The sequence below is a fragment of the Ovis canadensis genome, chromosome 24 (genome assembly GCF_042477335.2).
Source record: "Ovis canadensis isolate MfBH-ARS-UI-01 breed Bighorn chromosome 24, ARS-UI_OviCan_v2, whole genome shotgun sequence".
Taxonomy (NCBI): domain Eukaryota; kingdom Metazoa; phylum Chordata; class Mammalia; order Artiodactyla; family Bovidae; genus Ovis; species Ovis canadensis.
Window position 1 is genome coordinate 43538253 of NC_091268.1, and position 23079 is coordinate 43561331.

The window sequence follows — 23079 nt, forward strand, 5'->3', positions numbered from 1 at the left end:
TGACCTTTTTGACATAAGAATATATAGAGCTGCCCCTGTGAGAAGTGGTTTTGTGGTGAATCAATCCAAGTGACTTATTGCCCTTGTCACTGTGGACTCCGGATTGGGGAGCTCATACATACAAAAAGTTCATCTTCTGTACCATGTGTCTGTAATATGAGGCTCATTCAGCTTTCCTGGACGAAGTCAGAATGGTGTCATTGTACCTGGTTCCCACTGCTCTGGAAGGTGTCTGTCTCTTAGAGTGACCCCCAAAATAACTTTCATGAAAATTTCAAGTTATACCCTCTGTATCTGGAGAAGATCCATCTCACTGCTTTTGCTTGACTGGTAACAGGGATGATCCTATTTACATAGTGGTTTAGTTCTTTGTTTTTACTCATAAGAAATATCCCAACTGCAGAGATGACAAGCCCTTTAAAAAATAATATCCTATATTATGAAACCTTAATTATGTCAGCATGTTCAACCCAATTACTGAACTCCTGACAATCACCATGTCGCTGAGAAAATCAAGCAGTTATCAGTCAAGCTTTACACAATTCTCTCTTTATATAAATTTCACTAAGAAACACTTTCAGGGAACCCAAAGCCAGTGTTCTATTACAACCTGGAGGGATGGGGTGGGGAAGGAGGTGGGAGGTGGGTTCAGGAGGAGGGGACACATGTATGCCTATGGTCGAGTCATACTGATGTACAGCAAAAACCCTCACAATATTCTAATTATCCTCCAATTAAAATAAATAATGCTACAATGAAAAAAATTATTTGGCTGCATTGGGTTTTAGTTGCATCATGTGGGATCTTTTGTTGTGGCATGCAGGCTCTCTAGCTGTGGGCATGGGCTCTGTAGTTGCCATGTACATGCGGGCTTAGTTGCTTACCACAGCATATAGGATCCTAGTTCCCCCACCAGGGATCAAACCTAGGTTATGTGCATTGCAAGGCAGATTCTTAACCACTGGATCACCAGGAAAGTCCCAAGAAATGCTTTCTGTACTATTCCCTTTTGTCATCCTTATGTATGTCCAAAACCCTCCTATAATCTGCAAACTAGTTTAAATACACAAACTATTTTACCTGGAAGATTCCTTGATTACATGGAAGATTCCTAGTCTTCATCCTTTCTATTTCTGCATGATAGTGATAAATAAGTAAGCTTGTGGCTCCTTTCCCTTGAAAAGTATGTCAACCATGCTTATCTGCCAGGAAGAGTGCCACTCAAGAATCTTTTGGCATTCAAGTGTATCACCGCATGGAAAAGTCTCCTAAGATATGAATGGCATTGAGTGTAGAAGACAGGTCTGCTCCTTTCTGCAGTAAAAATGCCTCTGTTCTTTTCAGTTCCTCCGTAATCCATTATTTCCATTCTCTGCCAACTGAAAATATGTAGGAATTTGGTGACACTGACGACTCTTCCTTGGAAGAGTATTTGGAAGGGGTCTTGAGCTCCTTTAAGTACACATGCTCAGAGTGTTGTAAAACCATTTTTGAAGTAATCGAGCTGGTAAAGAATGAGTCTGGATTGTACTTTTAGCTCACAAAAATTGCTGCTGCTACAAAATTACATTTAGACTTGCTAACTTTGTAGGTACTATTAACATACATGTGTAGATGAAAATCAATGACCTCCATCATCTCAGCCATTAAATGCTGTTAGTGGCCAACTAGGTCACGACCACCCCTAATATGTAGCAGCAGAAAAGTACTTTCAAATAGTCAGTATGTTGCATTTCGGTAATTTAAGAGCAGGGATGCAAAAATCTCTAGATAAGGAAACTTATGACTACCAAAATCATAGGGACCTCACGATGGGGGCTTGAGGGTAGCATGCAGGTTAAAATCAAGTGTGTGGCTTCTGCTTACAGTCATGAGTACTGCCCTATGTCCCCCCATCACAGCCCAGGGCATGTGTACGTATGACACCGTGGGGTCAGTGTGAGAGGCTGCTTGCTGGCAGACATAAAAGCCCTGAGGGCTGTGGGATATATTAGAGAGAAACCACCAGTGGCATACCAGCATGCATGGCTATGAACAATGGAAGCTCTGGCTTAGCGGACAAAACTCAATTGAGCTTTACTGACGGATCTGAAAAAGTCAACAGTCAGCCAAATTTGTCATTACTCCTCACTTCTGATGGCACGAACCCCCACTCAGAGTATGCTTATTATACTCCCCAGACGTTTATTCTACGAGGTCCAAACCAGGGTGGGATACACAGCTGGCTCATCTCCCGCCCTTGAGCTGCTCACCATCTAGTGTGCTGGGCAGGTGCTCAAGCAGCTCTTTGTAACACTGCACGTGTGCTCATTCGTGTCTGACTTTTCCGACCCCGTGGACTGTAGCCCGCCAGGCTCCTCTCTCCATGGAATTTTCCAGGCAAGAATACTGGAGTGAGTTGCCATTTCCCCCTCCAGGGGATCTTCCTGACCCAGGGATTAAATCCATGTCTCTTGAGTCTCCTGCATTGGCGGACGGATTCTTGACCACTGAGCCACTTGGGAAGCCCTCTCTCTAACACACAGTTGGGCAAAAATCAAGGCCAAATGGGTAATTTCAAAATATATGAGGTTACACAGGCTGGAGCAAATAACTGTGTATGGGAATAAGGGAAGCTTCAAAGAAAAAAGCTCTGGGACTTTCCTGGTGGTCCAGTGACTAAGACTCTATATTCTCCCAATGCACAGTGCCCAGGTTCAATCCCTGGTCAGGGAACTAGAGCCCACGTGCCGCAACTAAACGTTAATATCTTTTGCCGCAGCAAAAGATCCTGCATGCCACGGAGACCTGGTGCAGCCAAATAAATAAACACTAGAAAAATAATAATAGAAAGAAGAAAGCTCTGAAAATAGAAGAAGCTGAGTTCTGAATGTCATCCTGACCAAATGTACACAGTAATGCTTACCTAGAAAAAACAAAATAAACCAATAATCCTTAAGGTAATGAATTATAGCAGTAGTACTGGAAAAATGATTACAAACCAAACTTTTTAATTATTTTTGAATCATGAAATTAATATAAGGTAAACATTTTTTTATTTGTCATAGGTTCAGAAACATGACTCAGATTGGTCTACACTTGACATTTCTTGAAGTTCCAGCTTTTTAGAAGAAATGAGTATGAGAACGGGAAAAACTTAAGGCAGTATTATAGTAACATTTATCTTTCTCTCTCTGATATGCAGCTGTTGAACATTTTTAGCAATTATGACTTCTGATCTGAAACACTGCTTTATCTGTTTAAGCTAGAAATAAAAAATGTGAACCTCATTGGTTCAAATTTCTTCCCAGGATTTCAAGTTTCGATTATCTTCATAAAAAACAAATTATGTAAGTAAAACGGAATCAGTGAGGGGGGTCTTGAGGACTGTATCAGAACAATATTTCAATTTCAGCATTTTAAAGTGTGTGTCCCATGTTATTCAACAACAAAAATATTTCTTCTAACGTTATGAGAAAAAATTTTGAGTTAATCATTTCAATTGAAGTTTTTGTAAAATGGGGGCACTTCTGAGAGCTTGTATTAGCAGTGGATTCTGTGTGCTTATAAAACCAACCGAGACCTGTTTAGGTCAAGAAATCTTTTTCACTTAAAAATACTTCCGTCCATAAAATACATCTGATCTGTATATTTATTTTGAGTGAAACCCTATTTTGTGTTCTAGAAGATCTCTTTTGAGGATAAGCAGATTTTAAACAACTTTTACACTGTCTAGGTAAGCGCTCAAATACTAACACTCAAATTCAATTCCATCCCAGATTATTTTCACTAAGATTTACCAGATATTTAACAGAACAGGCCTGCCTCAAACAACCACCGCCCCCCAAACAAACAAGTTTAATCCTGCTAAGAACTTGCCCATACTTGCCCATTCTACCAGACAAAAAGCAGAGAAGAGAAACGGAGTTAGGAAGCTGTCTAGAAATACAAGCCATAGCTTAACAAAAATAAAAAGTGGTTTATTGATTACATAAGATTTCAGCTCTAATAATATATAATATAAACTTTAAGAATTAGAAATAAATGACTATATTTTACCAAGAATAATCTAAGTTATGGCAGCATGTTTGATGAATATTAAAGTCCTGCAGTCATATTTTTCAGAAAATCAGGAAGTCATCATCCAAGTTTTATATTATGTCATGATACAGTTACCCCCATACACACATTTCGTTAAGTAGAAATAAGACATTCTATGTTTTCTTTTTTGGCAAATCCTCCTTTTCTGTCATAAAGATATACCCTCCTAAAGTTAATTTCTTACAATGCACAAAATTTAACTTTTTATCCGAAAGAGTTATCTCAATAACTTTCACCCGGGAAAGCTACAAAGGCATGAGGCAGCAACTGAATGCTTCTCTGAACTTTGTATCTTGGATTTTCACTTTTGCCTAAAACCCCATTTTCTAATTAAAACTAAATGAATTCCACATCATCATACTTACTGAGGAACGTCTTTTTGTGTACACGTTTGCCACAAAGATGCAAAACGGCAACTCATCTGAACAAGCATTTGGCTGATCACACAAAGAAAACAGGACTGTGGGAAATGAAAACGCTTTAGTGTTTGATAGCTGAAGAGGTGGGTGACGGTCACTCGAATTTCTCATCTCCTTCTTCCACATCTTTTAAGTTGAGTACTTCCAAGGAGCCCTTGCCTTTTGTCTCCTTTTTTATGAGCTCATCGATTTCTCTGAAGCAGCCGGGGTCAATGAGACACACCTGAAACATCGAAAACAGCTGCTGACCACATGAGGAAGAGTGGTACGACAGAACAGACACAGCTTTAACTTTTCTTTCATTAGAAAAAAAATTTTTTTTTAATTGGAGTATAGTTGCCACACAATGTTGTATTAGTTTCTGTTGTACAACACAGTGAATCAGCTATAAGTGACGAAGCTGTAACTTGCTCTGAGATGAATATGTCACACTTTCCGGGTCTCTCTCTGACTGCACAGGATAGGGGCTAGCTTCTAGTCTAGCCTCTGCCCATCAGTAAGCACTTAGGCCCCTGTGATGAGGCCCTGATTTCCCTACTGAGGATGTTTCCAGATTCCTCAGCTGTAAATGCAGTGGTTAGATTAGAAGGCTGTGGTCCTCTGCATACTAAATTTAGCATTGAAATTTATAGTTCAATGAAATCATCTCTCTGGAGCCACATTTGAAGGGAAAACAAGTAAGAGGGTGGAAGGCCTATTTAGAAACCATGCGCAAAGTTTTGCAAAGGTTTTAGAACTTTGGAGCGTTTTGTTGTTTCACATCTACAGTAAGAAGTTCAACAATCCTCTAGAACAACAGTCCCCAGCCTTTCTGGCACCTGGGACCAACTTCGTGGAAGATAATTTTTCCACGGATGGGGGCGGGGAGGTTTCAGGATGATTCAGGCACATTACATTTATTGCACACTCTATTTCTATTACTATTACATCAGACCATCAGGCATTAGATCCTGCTCTAGAGCTCATTTATTTGTCAGGAAGCTGTAAAGCTCTAAGATGTGGGTTTGCAGACAGCTGAATTTACATGTTATCTAAAGCTGTGGGGTGAGGATCCAAAGACATGATGTTTTTGCTTGCTGCTTTTTAAAAACGTTTTGTGGTAAATGAGACTGCAAGAAGATTCACTGTAAAATATATTTTCTCATCAAAAACGAGCATGACCCATATCCCCTTACTGGGAATCATTTAACTAAAAAACTAACACAAAGAAATCGTAAGTGTTCTTAACTACAATCTAGTTCTACGGAGATCTTGACCTTTTCACCTAATTCTAGGTTAAGATGTTTCTGGAAATGTCTTACTGTTCACGCTTTCTAAATGTCTGGGCCACATTTATGATTACAGAAGAAACTATTTTGGTCATGAGGAAGGAAAGAAACAAGAGTACGCTAATCTTACAATTTCTAACTGTTGACCGTAGTCTTCACTTTCGATAACCTTGATCAGTGGCTTGAGTTTTTCTTTCAGCTTCTTCCCTTCATTTACTGGAAGGATGAACCGAAGTCTCATGTGAGCACGTTCGATCTTCATTTTCTCTTTTAACTGCTTTATCACTTCCAAAGCCTATCAAGACAAAATGAAAAAAATTTCGCAATTTGTCTCTTTTGATGCATTAGTGAGGAAGGTATTCAAAATGAAGCAGTTTCCTTCTAGCTGGACCAGGCAATGGTTTTTTAGATGACATGAAGAATATTAGCAACTACAGGGAAAAAAATAGATAAACTGAACTTTAAGACTAAAACTTTTGTGATTCAAAAAACTGTCAAGAAAGTGAAAAGACAACCCACAGAATATGAGAAAATATGGGCAAATCATGCATTTGATTGGGTACTAGTATCCAAAATATATAGAGAAGTCTTGGGCTTCCCTGATGGCCCAGTGGTAAAGAATACAAATGCAGGAGACATGGGTTTGATCCCTGATCTGGGAAGATACCATGCTGCAGAGCAACTGAGCCTCTGTGCCACAACTATTCAGCCTGTGCTCTAGAGCCCACGCTCTGAAACAAGAAAAGCCACTGCCATGAGAAGCCCATGCACTGAAACTAGAGGAAAGCATGTGCAGCAACAAAGACCCAGCACAGCCAAAAAAACCCAAAATTATTATGTGTATATATGTGCATATATATATATATATATAAAATAACTCACCTGCTGTTTCGTGCTCTTGTTGGGTTTGACTGAATAGTGGATGTCCTTCATGGCTCTCTCAATAAGGATAACGGTGTATGGTCTCTTTGTTTCAGGGTTCACACATTTGTCGGCCACAATAGTTGCAATGTCCCTGAACATCTGCTCCAGCTGTGTGTGCCGTTCTTTATCTGACACTTGAACCTCTCCTTTAGTCAAAATCTTAAAAAAAAAAAAACAAACAAAAAACCCAACAAGTTTAAGAAAGCAATGTCTTTGTTCCACACTATTTGTTAACTAACCACAGGAATGAAATACTGGGGGATAAAATTAAATTTCATCCTCTTCAGCTACTGCTATTTGGTAATAATTTGAGCTCTCCCTAAAGGAGGCACAGGATCACCTTGTTTTGAAATCTTACTTATTTAGATGGGGGAAGGGGTAAAGGCAATCTTAGCAGAGGGTGGAAATGATGAAATACTGGAAAATAAAAAAAGTTCTCTTTTCAGGTTTATTACACTAAAGAAATATATAAGTGGACCAAAAAAGGGCAGTTTAGCAGATGATCTGATTTCTGGAGGCTTTTGCCAAAAATATCCATGTCCTGGGACTTCCATGGTGGTCCAACTTCCACGGTTAAGAGTCCGCCTTGCAATGCAGGGGATGCAGAATCGTTCCCTGATGGGGGAACAAAGATCCCCCATGCCACTGAGCAACTAAGCCCGTGATGCAATGAAGACCCAACACAGCCAAATAAATAAATATAAAAAGAATCCATGTCCTGAATTATTAAAAGTGATGTTGTACAGATCAAATTATTGCAAAGTAAACGTTCACTCCAAAAAAAAAATAAAAACAAAAAACCCCACAGTATATTATTAAAGCTTAACATACCTGTAACACAACACCTAATGCTAATGGATATCAGGGTCAGGGATGCTGCGGCCCTGAGAACTCACCTGCTTACAGATTTCAGTCTGGTCATCTGTTCCAAATGCACTGATGAGATCTTCCTTCTTTGCAACCTGACCTTTGGAGACATTTACAAACACTGAGTGGGTCTGTAGCACTTCATCAAGGTCTTTTTCCCTTGTGAGGATAGAAGAGAAAGTCTTACGTGAGTACTCTTGAAACTTGGACGTTCATTCACACTTAAAAGACAAGATGGGCAATGATAATGTAAGAAACAACAAATACTCCTAAATGACTGTCGGTGACATTTTCAAAATCCAGAACTCCGTTTGGATTCGCTTTCATTTATAGGGGAAAAACATCGTGGGAATACGGGTGAATCACTGAGGGGTGGGGTCCGGCTGGTGCCAAGGAATTCCGAACCCTAGATGGCAGCAGTGAAGACGCTACGCACTCTGGTCAAACTACTGCGCAGAGAACTGTGACAGACGCACCAACTACAGAAGTACCTGACTACGCCCTTTGCCTTGATCATTATTTTGAGAAAAGGACCCCGATTATGGAGGTTTCTTGGCTGTAGCTTTTATGACAAAGTAAAGTAAAACCAAGCCCCAAACCAAAACTACCAATGATAAAAGGGAACGTTTGGTTTAGACGCGAAACCCAGGCAGTTTACTAAGTTTACTATTCTCCTTCGCTGACAAGACCCCAGTTTGGCCGGTTCATTAGACGACCAGAGGGAGGCCGCCTCCGAGGCTACAGGCTTCGGCCAAGGCCCAGAGGGAGAGGGTCACTCACACGCCGCTCCGCCAGCCCACGACCTTGTTTTTGTAGCAGGCGATTTCGAAGCGCTTCCCGGCTCGCTTCATCCGTACCACGGCCACATTGGTCAGGCGGATCTGGTTTGTGGGGGTGAAGATCGACATCTTGGCCGCTCACAGATCTTGGGGCCGGCGAACCAAGGTAGGCCCGCGCCGCTGGCCACAAGGCCACCCACACCTAGATGTAACCACTCGGCGGCGCGCGGCACAGTAACGCCCGCAGACTGCGCGGCGCCGGAACTAACCGGGCAGCCACAATACAGCCACCCAACGTATTGCGCAGGCGTCAGGTGTTGCGGAAACCCGGGAGGAAGAGCGACCAATAACGTCTGCGCATTTTGACTTTTACGACATTGTTCTGCGCCGGGAAAGAGAGGCGCTCTTTCTTGACGTAATGTTCTTTCTCCAACGAAAGAACTCCGATTGGTTGGTGGAGCCGAAGTTTGGTGACCGGGTGGAAACGTAGTGCCTGACGCCTTACAATTCCGCAGATTTCAGAGTCTATCTTAACCTTTCATGATGGAAAAAGTTAAACACCAAAAACGTACAGAAAAAAGTGTAATGAACTGCCATGTACCCATCACCCCGCTTCAACAGGTGTCTACATTTTGCCATTCTTGTTTCATTCTCCCTCATTTTTTTTTGTTGGAGTATTAAGGCAAATCGTCATAAGGTTAGCTAAATTTCCAACAGATAACATCCAACAAGATTAACTATAATTCCTTAATAGCATCTCCTAGCCAGTCCATAATTAATTTTCCCCTAAATAAATAATGACTTTTTATAGTCGGTGTGTTTCAATTGATTCAAACGGGCTCACACATTGCATTCGGTTGATGACGCCCTTAGTCTCTTAACGCAGACCTCTTCTCTAGCTCCTCCAACCTTCCCTCCACCCCAAACTACTCCTGTTTTTCCAGTAGTCATGTACGGATCTGAGAATTGGAGCTTAAAGAAGGCTGAGTGCCAAAGAATTGATGCTTTTGAACTGTGGTGCTGGAGAAGACTCTGGAGTCCCTTGGACAGCAAGGAGATCCAACTAGTCAATCCTAAAGGAAATCAACCCTGGATATCGGTATATATCAGTTGGAAGGACTATATATATCAGTTGGATATAACATATCAGTTGGAAGGACTGATGCTGAAGCTCCAGTACTTTGGCCACCTGATGCAAACAGCCGACTCACTGGAAAAGACTCTGATGCTGGGAAAGATTGAGGGCAAGAGGAGAAGGGGGAAGACAGAGGATGAGATGGTTGGATGGTATCGTCGATTCAATGGAGATGAGTTTGAGCAAACTCGGGGAGCTAGAGAAGGGAAGGAAGCCTGGAGTGCTGCAGTTCATGGGGTCGCAAAGAGTAGGTCGTGACTGAGCAAATGAACAACTCTTTGTTTCCAACCCTGCTTTGTCTGCACCCAGGCCTTCCTCAAGGAGAATCAGTCCTGGGTGTTCTTTGGAAGGACTGATACTGAAGCTGAAACTCCAATACTTTGGCCACCTCATGCGAAGAGTTGACGCACTGGAAATGACCCTGATGCTGGGAGGGATTGGGGGCAGGAGGAGACGGGGACGACAGAGGATGAGATGGCTGGATGGCGTCACCGACTCGATGGACATGAGTTTGGGTAAACTCCGGGAGTTGGTGATGGACAGGGAGGCCTGGCGTGCTGTGATTCATGGGGTCGCGAAGAGCTGGACACGACTGAGCGACTGAACTGAACTGAACTGAGGCCTTCCTTCTCAGTGACATTTGTTTGGGGCTGGCAGCCCTCCCGCTTACTTGCCGGGAGCTCTGGGCTGTACTTTCCTTTGGGCCCGCCCCTTTATCCTCTGAGCCAATCCTAGCAGGGCCCGGAGGGCTCTGGCTCTCTTCCACTGAACTCTGGGCGGAGCTTCCCCCTCGGCCCGCCCCTTCCCCCTCTGAGCCAATCGGGACGATCTGCAACTGGCATGGCTGTCCTCAGCAACTCTGGCTCCGGGCACACAGCTAGTGCTGCGAGGTAGTTCTGGTGGCCTCCCAGTATTCACACCGGACCCTAAGTTTCTTAGGTCCGCAGACCTGGTCTCTTGTCGGGCCGCAGGGCTCCGGCTCTGAGGAGAATGGGTAAGGGCCCCAGAAGGGCAAGTTTCGTGGGGCCAGGAAGGGAGGAAATCATTTTTCTGAGACCCTCGGGCCCCTTCCTCTAGAATGTGTTGCCCTTTTCCGGCCAGGATCGGTGCCACTGGGCGCTTGGGAGGACAGATCCCTGCTTGTGACCTGGCTTTTGCCTTTTGAGGCTAGGAGAAGAATTTAGAATTGTGCTTCTACCTCAGGTGAAACGCAAAGAAAACTGCCTTTCCCCATTACCCACGTGTGTTGAGGAATTTTGGTCTTTCCAGGGCGGAGTGGCACCTGTAAGCCCTAAATTTTAGACTTCGTCTTTTGAAATTGCCCGCCGACTCAGCTTTTGAGGCCAGGTCCATCCAAATCTCCCTTAAAAACTGTGGGGCTTGAGGTCAGTTATTTGAGAATCCTTTGCAAGTAGCTTTGGGTCTCATAAAATTATTAGAAAAAAAAAAAGGAATACTTTTAGTATGATTTTAAGATTTTCTGATGGAGCAGCTAACAAAAAGAAAAATTAACTCTAGTACAATGTTTTGACTATATTCCTTTCCTTCCAAATGCTATATCTAAATGAAAATTTTTTTAAATTTTTTGAATTAACATTTTATCATTATAATTATGTCATGTTATCACATAATGTGTATGTGTTGTTTTATTAGTGTTTTTTTTACAGATATCTGAGCAGGGTTTTTGAATATGAAGATTGGCTTTTCTTTTATAATGCGTATAAGGATGGGCATCATTGTATGTGTAACCTTATAAATAAAATTGTTTATACGGATCATTTTAAATTTAGATCCCGCTTTGGATACCTGGGACTTCTCCTCACCTTTAATATCGTTATGGATAAACAGGTTTTACATATACTTGGGCTTTGCCTTTGGTTTTAGCCTTTGGATTTGTTTCCAGATTGTCATCAGGAAGCAGGTGAGTGGAGTTGTTGTTTTTTTTCCCACAGGAGAGTATTTGGCATCACATTTTATAGAGATTTCAGAGTGCAGATTTTCTAAGGCTTCCAGAAAAATATGGGAATTCTAAAAAGAACTTTTGATTACTTTCATGTTTAGTCTCTAGACATACTTTTTTCATGCTCCCATTTTTTTCTTGTCAATTAAAAAAAGTGTTGTTTATTTGGCTGCACTGGGTCTTAGTTGTGGGATGTGGAATCTAGTTCCCTGACCAAGGATTGAATGGGGGCCTCCTGCATTGGGAGCACAGAGTCCTAGCTACTGGCCCACCAGAGAAGTCCCTCTTGTCAATTTTTATAGACTAAGTTATTTAGCTTTTCTTTGCTGCACTGTGGACATCGCATTCTTAAGATACAGGAGGATTTTGTAGTGAAAAATTAAATTTTGCAAATACCGAAAATCTGCTCAGCACTTTTAAGGGATGGTAGTAGTCTCTTTTCTTTCCACTAATTAGAATCAGAAAATAAATTTGTGCTATTACTCCACTAAAACACATTATAGGTGAAAGTATGTGTAGTTTTATCCTGGAGGGAATGGAAATCATTATAGTCTTGAGAAATGTGGTCCCTGGTTTTAAAGAACCTAATTATATCAAGGAGTCAATATTAGAGGAGTACAATTGAAAGATTAAGAGAATAATAAAATGGGTCAGTATCTGAGCTAGTGTTCATCCCTAATGAAGTTGGGAGAAGATTGAAATTTGATGGATTTTGTGTTTATTTCAAGAACAAGAACTTACAGGAGAAAACCACTCCAAAAGCATCTCAGGATTTGATGACAAACGGCTATATCTTTCGTCCAAAGAAGGAAGTCTTTGTGTCTGGAGTGAAGATATTTTATGGTTCTCAGACTGGCACAGCAAAGGTAAGAACTTTATATGACACTTTTGCTTGGGTCTCCTGATCTTTTAAGATAATCTCTGAAAAGTGTTCTTCAATGTCTGGTGGCCACTGTCTTGCAGGGTCTTTGTTCTAAAACTTGCTTCTGCTCAGCAGAATGGAGACTTGGAGTTCCAAGTCCGTTATTGGCTATAGACGTAGAGGCTAGTGAGAAATGGTAGCAGTAGTGTCCAGTATGGGCCCTTATGTTCACAACTTCACACATCTATTTAATTAAAATCTATTTCGATTTCTAACAGTGTTAAAAGTATTAATGATATACGTTGAATACTGTATAGGTACAAAATGCAGATATAGAGCTGAAAGATGCTTTAGTTGTATCTGAAAGCTGCCTGCTTTTTTTGTTATGAAAGTCACAGCTATTTATTGCTTTCTAGGAAAATATACTAAGGCTAATTTATGAAAATAAATAGAAAATTTCAAGTCGCTATTTTGGTGGAGCATTATAGAGAGTTTTACTGCCCTCTTGTGTATGTTTTGTAGAATACTACTTTTTAAAAGGTTTTCAGTATGTCCTGCTGTGTATCCTAATTGAAGGTCACTTATAATTCAGTTCAACTGTCAGCAGCAGAGCATGAAACAGGAAGAAATGTAAGAAAGGCATCTGGGCTGCCAAAACAGAGTCCTTTTTTTGTTTCTCATAAAAAAATGAGAATGCTTAAAATGCTCTTTAAGCATGCTTTTACATTTTTTAAAAAAGATCCAGTTAATACTTGAAGATAGTAACAAATCCACGTGTACAGAGGGTTCATACTGAGAGTACACTTTGGAGAATCTATTTTAACTGTTTATGTTTTCAGTTCCTCTGAGGGTTATTTTTTGAACCTGCTGGGCCACGTTTCTAGATTTATTCCAACTAGATAAAAGTTATTGACTCCTTTTATCAGTCAGTTCCTCAGATCTCAGCATGCTAATGTTGTTGCCCGCATAGTTGATATGAATTCAGTGGCCCTCCTTAAAGGTGTGCCATCTGAATTTCTCTGTTTGGCTTTGAATTTGGTTGATTCATATTTGGCTGAGTATAGAAGACTAGGTCAAAAGTTTTTCCTTCCAACTTTGACAGTGTCACTTCCTTGTCTTTAGCAGGCAGTGTTGCTAAAGAGGAGGCTGGTTGCCCCATTCCTTCGTAGATGAATTTTTTTGGTTGTTGTTCCTGGAAGCTTTTAGAATCATTTGTTTGTCCTTGATGTTTGGCGCTTCTGTGAGACGGGTCTAGGGTGGGTCTTTTTCAGACACTGTTGGATACTTGTGCTGTTTTGTTTTGGAGATTTTGTGTGCATTTTGCTAATATTTCTTGGGTCCACTTTTTTCCCCTTTGTTTTCTCTGTGCTTTATTTCTGCGACTGTTGGATGTTGGACCTTTTGGATGGTCTGTGTTTCAAGGGAGTCACAGTGGTAAAGAACCCACCTCTCAATGCAGGAGATGTAAGAGTCGTGGGTTCGATCCCTGGGTTGGGAAGATCCCCTACAGGAGAGCATGGCAACCCACTCCAGTATTCTTGCCTGGAGAATCTCATGGAAAGAGGAGCCTGGCGGGCTACAGTCCATAGGGTTGCAGAGAGTTGGATACGACTGAAGTGTCTTAGCATACATACATGCTGCATTTCAAATCCTTTCTCTTGTACTTTTTCTTGAATTTTAACTCCAAACCTTTAAAAAATTTATTTATTTATTTATTTGGCTGAGCTGGGTCTTAGATGAGGCATGGGGGATCTTCATTTGGGTATGTGGGGTCTATTTCTCTGACTAGAGATTAAATCTGGATTCCCTGCATTGAGAGTGTGGAATCTTAGCCACTGGACCACCAGAGAAGTCCCCCAAACCTTTTTTTTTTTAATGTCTTAGTTTGGTTATAGTGTTTTTAATTGTAAAAATTCTATCCTGTGCAATTTTTACAGCATCTATTTCATAATTTAAAAATACATTTCAGCGAGTTCCTTTGTCAATCCCATGATTTAGCCACTTCCTCAGAGTTTCTGTTGATATTTCTCTTTCCTCCTGCTTGTTCTCATCATGATCTTGGTGATCCATGGTTTTCTGTTCGTATTGGGGGGGGAAACAATGGGGTAACTGGTGTGGATTTTCTCAACTCCAGATAGATTTGTTTTCTCCAGTTGTAAGTTCTTGCTGGAAGCTCTGTGCGAGGTGGGTCAGGGTATGCCATTGTGACCTATTGCCTGTTGGCCCCACATCCCCCTCTAACTACCACCTCGATTTTTTTTTTTTTGGTATAGTATTATTCCTTGAGAATGTTGTCTGTGCTTGCCGTCTCTGGTCTTTGTTCTGTTTTTCTTGACCCACTCCAGGTAGGCTTGCGTGCCCCAGCCTGTTCCCAGTGACTTGCATGTGGCTAATTCATCCTCAGTCTTCATCTTCCTTGACATGTTAGCTGCATGACAACGCCTTCCTTGTTGACCTACTTTCTTCATTGAACTTTGGGACACTTGTCTCTAGGTTCTCCTCCTCCTATGCTGAGGCTCACCTTCCTCACTATTATTGGTGGATTTCTACCCATCTTTTTGCCCTCCAAAGATAGGAGCATCTTAGGGTACAGTTCTTCAGACTGTGTCTTTATCTGCACTCACTTCCCTCCCAAGGGATCATATTATCTAGAGCTTTCAGTTCTGTTTATCAGAGTTTTTCTGTAAAGGGCTAGATATTTTATTTGGCATGTAATTTTTTAGATTTTTAGGTTTCATAGACTGTGTGGTCTTTGCTGAAGCTGTTCAGCTCTGCTGATACCTTGTGGAAGAGGCCATAGATAATTTGTAAATAAATGAGCATGAGTGTATTGAAGGAGTGTTCATCACTCAGTCGTGTCCGACTCTTTGAGACCTCATGGACTGCAGCCCGCCAGGCTCCTCTGTCCCTGGGATTCTCCTGGGAAGAATACCCGAGTGGGCTGCCAGTCCCTTCTCCAGGGGATCTTCCTGACTCAGGGATTGAACTCGGGTCTCCCACATTGCAGGCAGATTCTTGACCATCTGAGCAACAGGTATTCCAGTAACCTTCACTTGTAAAGACAAGGGCTGGGTTTTGCCTGCAGGTCTTAGTGTGCTGATCCCTGTAGAGCAGGCTTAGCTTTAGTCCTGGCAGCTGGTGAGCCAAGTGTTAGGCTACCAAGTCAAAAAGAGGAGGAGGTTTTTCCTGGGGTGCCAACGTCTGGCTAGAAGTTGTAGCCTTCTCCAAACATTGGTTCATTTTGTTTGGAGAAGAGCTTGCCGAAGTCCGCCTGGAGGTAAAAGGCGAACACTCACAGCAGCTCTGGATTCACTGCCCCCATATGTAGGTTCTCTGCTGACTGGTTCTCTTGGGGCCCATGGCTCCCTCCCATTTTTGTCATGGGGACTGACAGATCCCAGAGCCCCTCTGGTTTTCTGTTTCCGCTGAGGCTTTCTTCTGCTTGTCAGTCTACTTCTGTTTGGCTTCTCTCTTCCAGAATTGTGTTCACAGTTCTCACATTTCCCATGCTCTCCCCTCTTTAGTATTTCTTCTCCGTCTATATGTTTATTGTAGAAGGGCAAATCAGCCTGAATGTCAGAAAGCCAGTTGAGATCGAATCCCTTCTGTGTACTTGTAGAGCGAGAACAGCACAGCTGAATGATTGATCTCTGTAAAGATGCTCGAGAAAACGGTAGAAGTGAGAATAGTATTTGTGTTTATGGTGATAACTGTCAGTCAAGTGGGAAAGTTTTTCCTGATAAATGTCCCCTTCCCTGGCCAACAGGAGTAAGTGAAGACTGTATGTTTCGCTTATTTAGTTTATTGGAGACTGTATTTGATTTTTTTTCCCCCTCCTGTTAGGGATTTGCGACAATTCTGGCCGAAGCACTTAGCTCCCTCGATCTGCCTGTGGCAGTGATTAATCTGAAGGACTATGACCCAGATGACTGTCTCGTAGAAGAGGTTGGTAATTATCTTATTTTTCCTTTGGTCACAACTTTCAATTTTAATTGACCTCTTGTGTTCTGGGATAAATAGGCTCTTCAGACAAAATTTAATTTTCATGCTAAGGGATTTCCACTGGTTGAGTTTTCAGGATCAGTGAGAAGTGCCGAGCATGTGGTGAGGGTGCTGACTCTGGAGGGGTTGGGGCTGGTCTCTCTGGGGTGTTAGACTGAAAGCTTGGTATGAAGTTCCCTCCTGTTTCGAATCTCATCATCAAGGAGGTTTGTCACACACAGCCGGGTGCCGGGTATGTGAACCACATGTCAGCCTAGTGAAAGGTCAGGGGCCACTTGGATAACAGAAGTAGTGTGGGTTTTGGAGTTAAAGAAATCTCTTAGTGCCTGCGTGACCTCCAGGCATTACATCATATCTGTGAGAGCTTAATTTCTTCACCTAAGGAATGCCCGCCCCCTCCTCCAGCCGCGTGCAGGTAGGGAGTTTGGCCCACAGCAGAGGTTGTTCAGGTGTGGTCCTTGAACTGGCAGTATCAGCCTCTCCTGGGGACTCATCAGGATTGCAGAGTCTCAGGTCCTGGCCTAACCTCACTGAAGCAGAATCTGGACCTGGTGGGACTGTGTTTGAACAAGTGCCCCAGGTGATTCTGGAGCAGCTCAAGCTGGAGAAGCCCTTGGAACAGGCGTCCACAAACCTTTTCTGTAAAGGGCCACTTGGGAAATATGTTGAGCTTTGTGGGCCAGGCAGCTATGGAGTTCTGTCTTTGAGACAAAGCAGCCAGAGGTAATACGCAAATGAGTGAGTGTGACAGTGTTCCAGTAAAATTTTATTTACAAAAGCAGGCAGCAAGCAGGATTGGGCCTGTGGGCTATGGCTTGCCAGTCCTTTCTTAGTAGAGAAACTTTTGGCTGTACATGTGCATTTTCTTTTTCCCCAGGAACACATTGGAATGCAAATGAGTGAGCTTGAATCTACTTGAAATTATTTGTTAGAAAATTATTAGCAGGACTTTCTTGGTGGCCCAGTAGTTAAGAATCCACCTTGCAATGCAGGGGACATGGGTTCAATCCCTGGTAGGGAACTAAGATCCCACGTGCCACAGCTACTGCGTCCATGTGCTCTGGAACCCAAGCACCACAACTGGAGAGTCCGTGAGCCACAACTCAAGATCCTGTGTGCTACAACCAAGACCCACCGTGGCCAAATAAATAAATTTAAAAAATTATTAACAAGCTTGGGTACTTAATTATCGTAAAGGGTTACTTGGGGGTGACAGAGGATAAGATCGTAGGGTGTCATCACTGACTCAGTGGACATGAATTTGAGCAAACTCCAGGAGATAGTGAAGGACAGGGAAGCCTGTAGTGCATGGGGTCTCAGAGTCAGACATGACCTAGCAACTGAACAACAGCTTATAACTTAGTTCCTGGCTTGGATCTGTGAAGACATACTCAAGCGGATGAAATTCTGTGGCTCATAGGACCATTGATGTGATTTTTGGTTTCCCATGGAGATGTTGATGCCAAGTGTTAAGTCACTTCACACTTAACGCATTATTGTTTTAATTTTTCAGGGAATTTTTAAGAACTATTTCTATATTTCTTCCTGACTGATTTGTCTTTAGTTTCTAATAGGACAAACAGAAGCTGGAAAATGGGATGGAGTATATGGTGAAGGGCACCAGGAGGTGTGTTGGCAGGAACAGAGGGCTGGGTTTTCTCCCCTGGCTGTGTTTTCTTTCTCTTCTGAAAATAAGTAACATTTCTAAAAGCACCCTTAGAGGCTACGGTGTTGTGAATGTCAGCATTTCAGAAAGGATTTTCTTGATTGAGATAACTTGCGTCTTGGCCACTGTTCTGAAATAATGACTTTTCTTGGTTAGGTTACTAGTAAAAATGTTTGTGCCTTCCTGGTTGCCACCTACACTGACGGTCAACCGCCTGAGAGTGCCGAGTGGTTCTGCAAGTGGCTGGAGGAAGCAGCCAACGACTTTCGATTTGGCAAAACGTACCTGAAGGGGATGAGATATGCGGTGTTTGGCCTGGGAAATTCTGTGTACGTGAGCCACTTCAACAAGGTAGGTACATTTTCATCCAGTTATCTTTTCAAGATGTGTGTTCTCCACCTGCCACCACCGCCCCGCCAACCCCCATATTTTCAAAGGAATTAGGCCAAAGGTAAAATTCAGATACATAAATATTTTGTTTACTGCCTTGCCACTCAGGAAGCCTGTTAAGTTTTTGATCACTTAAGTGATCACTTTCGATCACTTCACTGTGCTTCTTGATAACTCCCGTGCCTCAGCTGAAGTGCTTCATACCGTAATAAAGCACATTTCTGGCTACGAAGTCATGAGTCTTGCCAGATGGGTTCTGTTTGTACCTTGTTGTTTAATGGTCTTTGGCCCCAGAGGTGTTAATACATTTTGGAAGAAACTGGTTTTGCTATCAAGTGGTTTCATTCTGACCATTACTTAGAAGAGTCGTTTTCAAGTTCTTCTTTAGGTACTAGCTCCTAGTTTAAGAAAAGAGTTTGTCCACCCCCTTCATTAAAAACAAAACAAAACAAAAAAACTTCTGCAGAATCTTATCTGAATATATCAACTGTACCCCTGGATGGATGGGGCTGGAGGGCACCTGGCCCCTTTTTCTTCAAATCCCTGTTCAACATTTTTTAAAATTGGAATATAATTGCTTTACAGTGTTGTTTTAGTTCCTGGCACACCACAGTGGGAATCAGCTATGTGTGTGTATATATCCCCCGCCTTTAACCTCAGCCCCAGCCTTCGTCCTGCCGCTCCCGGTCATCGCAGAGCACCGAGCTGAGCTCCTTGTGCTGTGCGGCAGCTTCCCACTAACTGTCTGTTTACACACGGTAGTGCGTATATGCCAATGCTCATCTCCCAATTCACCCACTCTCCTTCCCCCACTGTGTCTATGTGTCTGTTTTCCACATCTGTACCCTGAAGGCCTTTTGATGGAGCGATTCCTTCTTCCCGGCAGCCACCGAGGACAGTCCCCCAGCGGGAGCCCCAGCTGTCGCAGCGCAGACTGGCATCTTCTGATCCGGAGGGCTGTTCTCGCTCACCCGTCCCTTTCTCCCGCAGGTGGGGAAGAATGTGGACAAGTGGCTCTGGATGCTCGGTGCTCATCGCGTGATGACCCGAGGGGAGGGCGACGGCAACGTGGTGAAAAGCAAGCACGGCAGCATTGAGGCCGACTTCACAGCTTGGAAGGCCAAGTTCATCTCCCGGCTGCAGGCACTCCGCAAAGGAGAGAGAAAGCGCTGCAGGGGCAACTGCAAGAAAGGCAAGTGTGAGTCTAACCAGCGCAGCTCAGAGGCGATGGAGCCAGGGTCCCACGCACAGGAGGAATTGCATCACGGAGACGCCGAGGTACGGAGCCCACGGGCCCATGTCTCCCTGTTTTCCTCCTGTGTTCGGAAATGCGTTTCCTCTGTCTGAAATGCGTTTCTTGGCTTCTGGTTGGAAGGAAGAGCTGAAACTCACATGGGGCATGTTCTAGAGGCAGCGGGGTCTTGGGTTAAGCCATGCTGGGCTGGGTGCTGTCCTTAACCTGTTCTCTGGTCGTTGCCTTGCTGGAGTCCAGTAGGTTTCTACCCGAGTGTGCAGGTGAGGAAACGGGCCTGGAGAAGTCAAGTGTGTCCAGAGCTGAGCTCATAATCTTTTTACCCTTTAACCACATACTCCTTCCGTCGTCTCTTATTTAATGACTCCGATCATTTAAACTTGAAGGCTGTGAGTTATCCTAGATTCCTCTCTTTGATCCCTCACATTCTAAACGTTTCTCTTACTTCTTCCTTCGGACACCCCTGTTCCTTTGAGGCTTGTGTTGTCAGGCTGTATCACTGCTGTTGCCTTTGGGCCACTGGTCGCTTGTGTCTTTCGGGAACAACTTTGCATTTTCACTGCCTGTCTTTCTCTCCACCTTTGTTCCTGTCATTCCATGTTTGCAGCTGCCTCTTTAAAATCTCTCCTTGGATGTCTAAGGCATCTCCTCTTTGACAAATTCAAAGTGGAACTCTTCCCCTCTGCTCTTCCGGTCTGTCTCTCGGCAAGTCTTTCTCATCTTAGGAAACAGCACCACCATCTCCGTTACTTAAGAAAGGAACCAAAGAGCCATTCTCGATTCCTCCCTTTTCCTCATTTAACTCCTCACTTGAGTCTGGTTGCTTCTTTGTTTAAATCGAAGATTAGGAAACATTTTTGGTAAAGGGCCAGCAGGTAGATATTTCCAGCTTTGTGGGCCATACTGTTTCTGTTGCAGCATTGGTTCTGCCATATTCTTAAAGTAACCATAGATGATGTGTGAGCGATGGGCTTCTTTAGATTTGACTCGGAACTGGCTGGCCTCTCGCCTAAGATATCTCAAGTCCATTCAGTGAACTCACAATTTGGGAAGGATTATTAGACACTTGGCTACTTTTTACAATTGATATTCCAGGAGGAAGAGCCCTTTGGGAGCACCAGTGAGGAAGAGTCTGATACTGAGGACCATCAGAGTCAAAATTCTGTCATTGATGTTGAAGACCTCGGCAAGATGATGGATCACGTGAAGAAAGAAAAGGTACTGTAATTTTGGGAAACGGTGAGCGGGGATCCTGCAGTTGGTTGACAGCCAGCATCGTCTCTTGGTGCATAGTCCATGTGAGCTCATAATTGGACAGTTTTATTTCTCGTCCTCCTATTTTGCAAGTTGTATACTTTGCTTTTTGCTGTTGTAACATGGGTTTTGTGAAAACCTTTTTTTTTTTTTTTAATTGGAGTATTGTTGCTTCACCCTGCTGTGTCAGTCTCTGCTGTACAGCAAAGTGAATTGGCTACGCGTATACATATATCTCCTCTCTTTTGGAGTTCCTTCCCACTTAGGTCACTGCAGAGCGCTGAGTAGAGTTCGCTGTGCTACACAGTAGGTTCTCTTAGTCATCTACTTTATACATGTGCTGTTGTGCTAAGTCACTTCAGTCATGTCTGACTCTGTGCGACCCCCATGGACTGTAGTCCGCCAGGCTCCTCTGTCCATGGGATTCTCCAGGCAGGAATACTGGAGTGGGGTGCTATGCCCTCCTCCAGGGGATCTTCTGAACCCGGGGATGGAACCCGGCTCTCCTGCATGGCAGGCGGGTTCTTTACCATCTGAGCCACCAGGGAAGCCCCTCATTATGTAGGTTTGGCTGATTGATTGATTGCCCCCGTGGTTGAACCCAGCCTTCATCACAGTGCCCCCAGAGTTTGGCATGAGTCACCCTATTAGCATAAACAGTTCAGTGCCTCCCGTGAATAACAAAGATACTGCCCTCACACAGGAAGTTCCCAGGGTTTAGAGGTTACCTTCCAGGAATGGGAATCAGGCCCGACTTCTCTTTGGGCAAGGTGAAATTCTATTTTTAAGACTTTTTTCCCCAAAGGTTTGTTTATTTTTGGCTGTGCTGGGTCTTTGTTGCTGCTCATGGGCTTTCTCTAGTTGTGGGGCATGGGGGCTACTCTTCGTTGTGGTGCGTGTGCTTCTCATTGTGGGGGCGTCTCTTTTTGCAGTGCACAGGCTCTAGGCTGTGTGGGTTCAGCAGTCGTGGCTCAAGAGCTGTTGATGCTGGCTCAGTAGTTGTGGTGCACGGGCTCTCCTACGAGCAGGGATTGAACCAATGTCCTCTGCATTGGCAGGCAGACTCTTAACCACTGGACCACTGGGGAAGCCCCTTTTTTCTTTCTGCTGTGGACCATTTTAAAAATCTTTATTGAATTTGTTACTGTATTGCTTCTGTTTTATGTTTTGGGTTTTCTGCTACAAGGCATGTGGGCTCTTTGCTCCCCAGCCAGGGATCAGACTACATTCCCCGCATTGGACGGTGAAGTCTTAGCTGGGCAGCCAGGGAGGTCCCAAGGCAAAATTCTTTACTAAACAGGATCATTTACCCATGCTTTTATTGGGTTATTTGGCTTCTTTGGTAAAGTTCATAACCCCAAAATACTGTGTGTCAGACTCTAAACTACAATGAAATTATTTTCCAAACTTAAAATTGGGATTGTTCCTGTTGCAGCATTTTGTTACTTTCTTCCTGATATTTCTGTGTGTTGGTGTTGCTGCTGTCATTTTTAGTAGCTTTTGTATTTTAGAAGCCCTGCATGCGTGCCTGCTAAGTTGCTTCAGTCGTGTCCAACTCTGTGTGACCCTATGGACTGTGTAGCCCTCCAGGCTCCTCTGTCCGTGGGATTTTCCAAGCAAGAATACTGGAGTGAGTTGCCATGCCCTCCTCCAGAGGATCTTCCTGACCCAGGTATAGAACCTGCGTCTCCTGCATTGCTGGTGGATTCTTTACTGCTGAGCTGCCGGGAAAGCCTTTAGAAGCCGTAGTAGAGAAGTTATTAAGAATGACAAGTGTGTGAGATGTAGGTTCAGGGTCTGGGCCAACTGGCTTGTAACTTGGTGCCTTAAGGGCAATGCGTAATCTTCTCTGGCCTTAATCCCCTTGTCTACGAAACGTGGATCTTAACCTCTGCTCTCCTCACAGCACTGAATGAGGTGGGAACCTGTGTGTGCAAACGCATTATAGTCTCCGGAAGTCTGACAGATTGAAATGAGAAGTAAATATGCTTAGACATTTTAAATTTGCTTACGCATTCTGTTGGAGTTGGTCATTTAGTCTGTTTTAGCTTTTCTGCCATTGTAATTAGCACTGGTCTGAGACCCTTAGCATATTAAAAAGCAGAGACATTACTTTGGCAGTGAAGGTCCGTCTAGTCAAGGCTATGGTTTTTCCAGTGGTCATGTATGGATATGAGAGTTGGACTGTGAAGAAAGCTGAGTGCCAAAGAATTGATGCTTT

The 23079-nt window shown here is 43.3% G+C and overlaps 2 protein-coding genes across 5 annotated transcripts in view; one reads left to right on the forward strand and one right to left on the reverse strand.

Moving 5' to 3' along the window:
• Positions 1 to 2969: 2969 nt before the first annotated feature.
• SBDS (SBDS ribosome maturation factor) lies at positions 2970 to 8771 on the reverse strand. The gene is made up of 5 exons (XM_069569836.1): positions 8339 to 8771; positions 7588 to 7717; positions 6650 to 6850; positions 5898 to 6062; positions 2970 to 4722 (listed from the first exon to the last, which is right to left on the reverse strand). Exons 1-5 carry the CDS (start codon positions 8464 to 8466, stop codon positions 4594 to 4596), a joined length of 753 nt encoding a protein of 250 aa, XP_069425937.1. The 5' UTR covers positions 8467 to 8771; the 3' UTR covers positions 2970 to 4593.
• Positions 8772 to 10194: 1423 nt separating this feature from the next.
• The window catches only part of LOC138429655 (S-adenosyl-L-methionine-dependent tRNA 4-demethylwyosine synthase TYW1), a 143080-nt gene continuing 130195 nt past the window's right edge, over positions 10195 to 23079 (forward strand). For 2 of the 4 annotated variants that reach the window (XM_069571405.1, XM_069571408.1), the window contains exons 1-7: positions 10270 to 10466; positions 11263 to 11393; positions 12161 to 12298; positions 16138 to 16239; positions 18119 to 18313; positions 19343 to 19630; positions 20700 to 20822. In XM_069571405.1, coding sequence (XP_069427506.1) covers positions 10463 to 10466; positions 11263 to 11393; positions 12161 to 12298; positions 16138 to 16239; positions 18119 to 18313; positions 19343 to 19630; positions 20700 to 20822 — 981 coding nt within the window. In that variant the 5' untranslated portion in view covers positions 10270 to 10462. Of the gene's footprint in view, positions 10858 to 11262; positions 11394 to 12160; positions 12299 to 16137; positions 16240 to 18118; positions 18314 to 19342; positions 19631 to 20699; positions 20823 to 23079 lie in introns of all 4 variants that reach the window. The other 2 variants (XM_069571406.1, XM_069571407.1) reach the window with 2 other exon arrangements.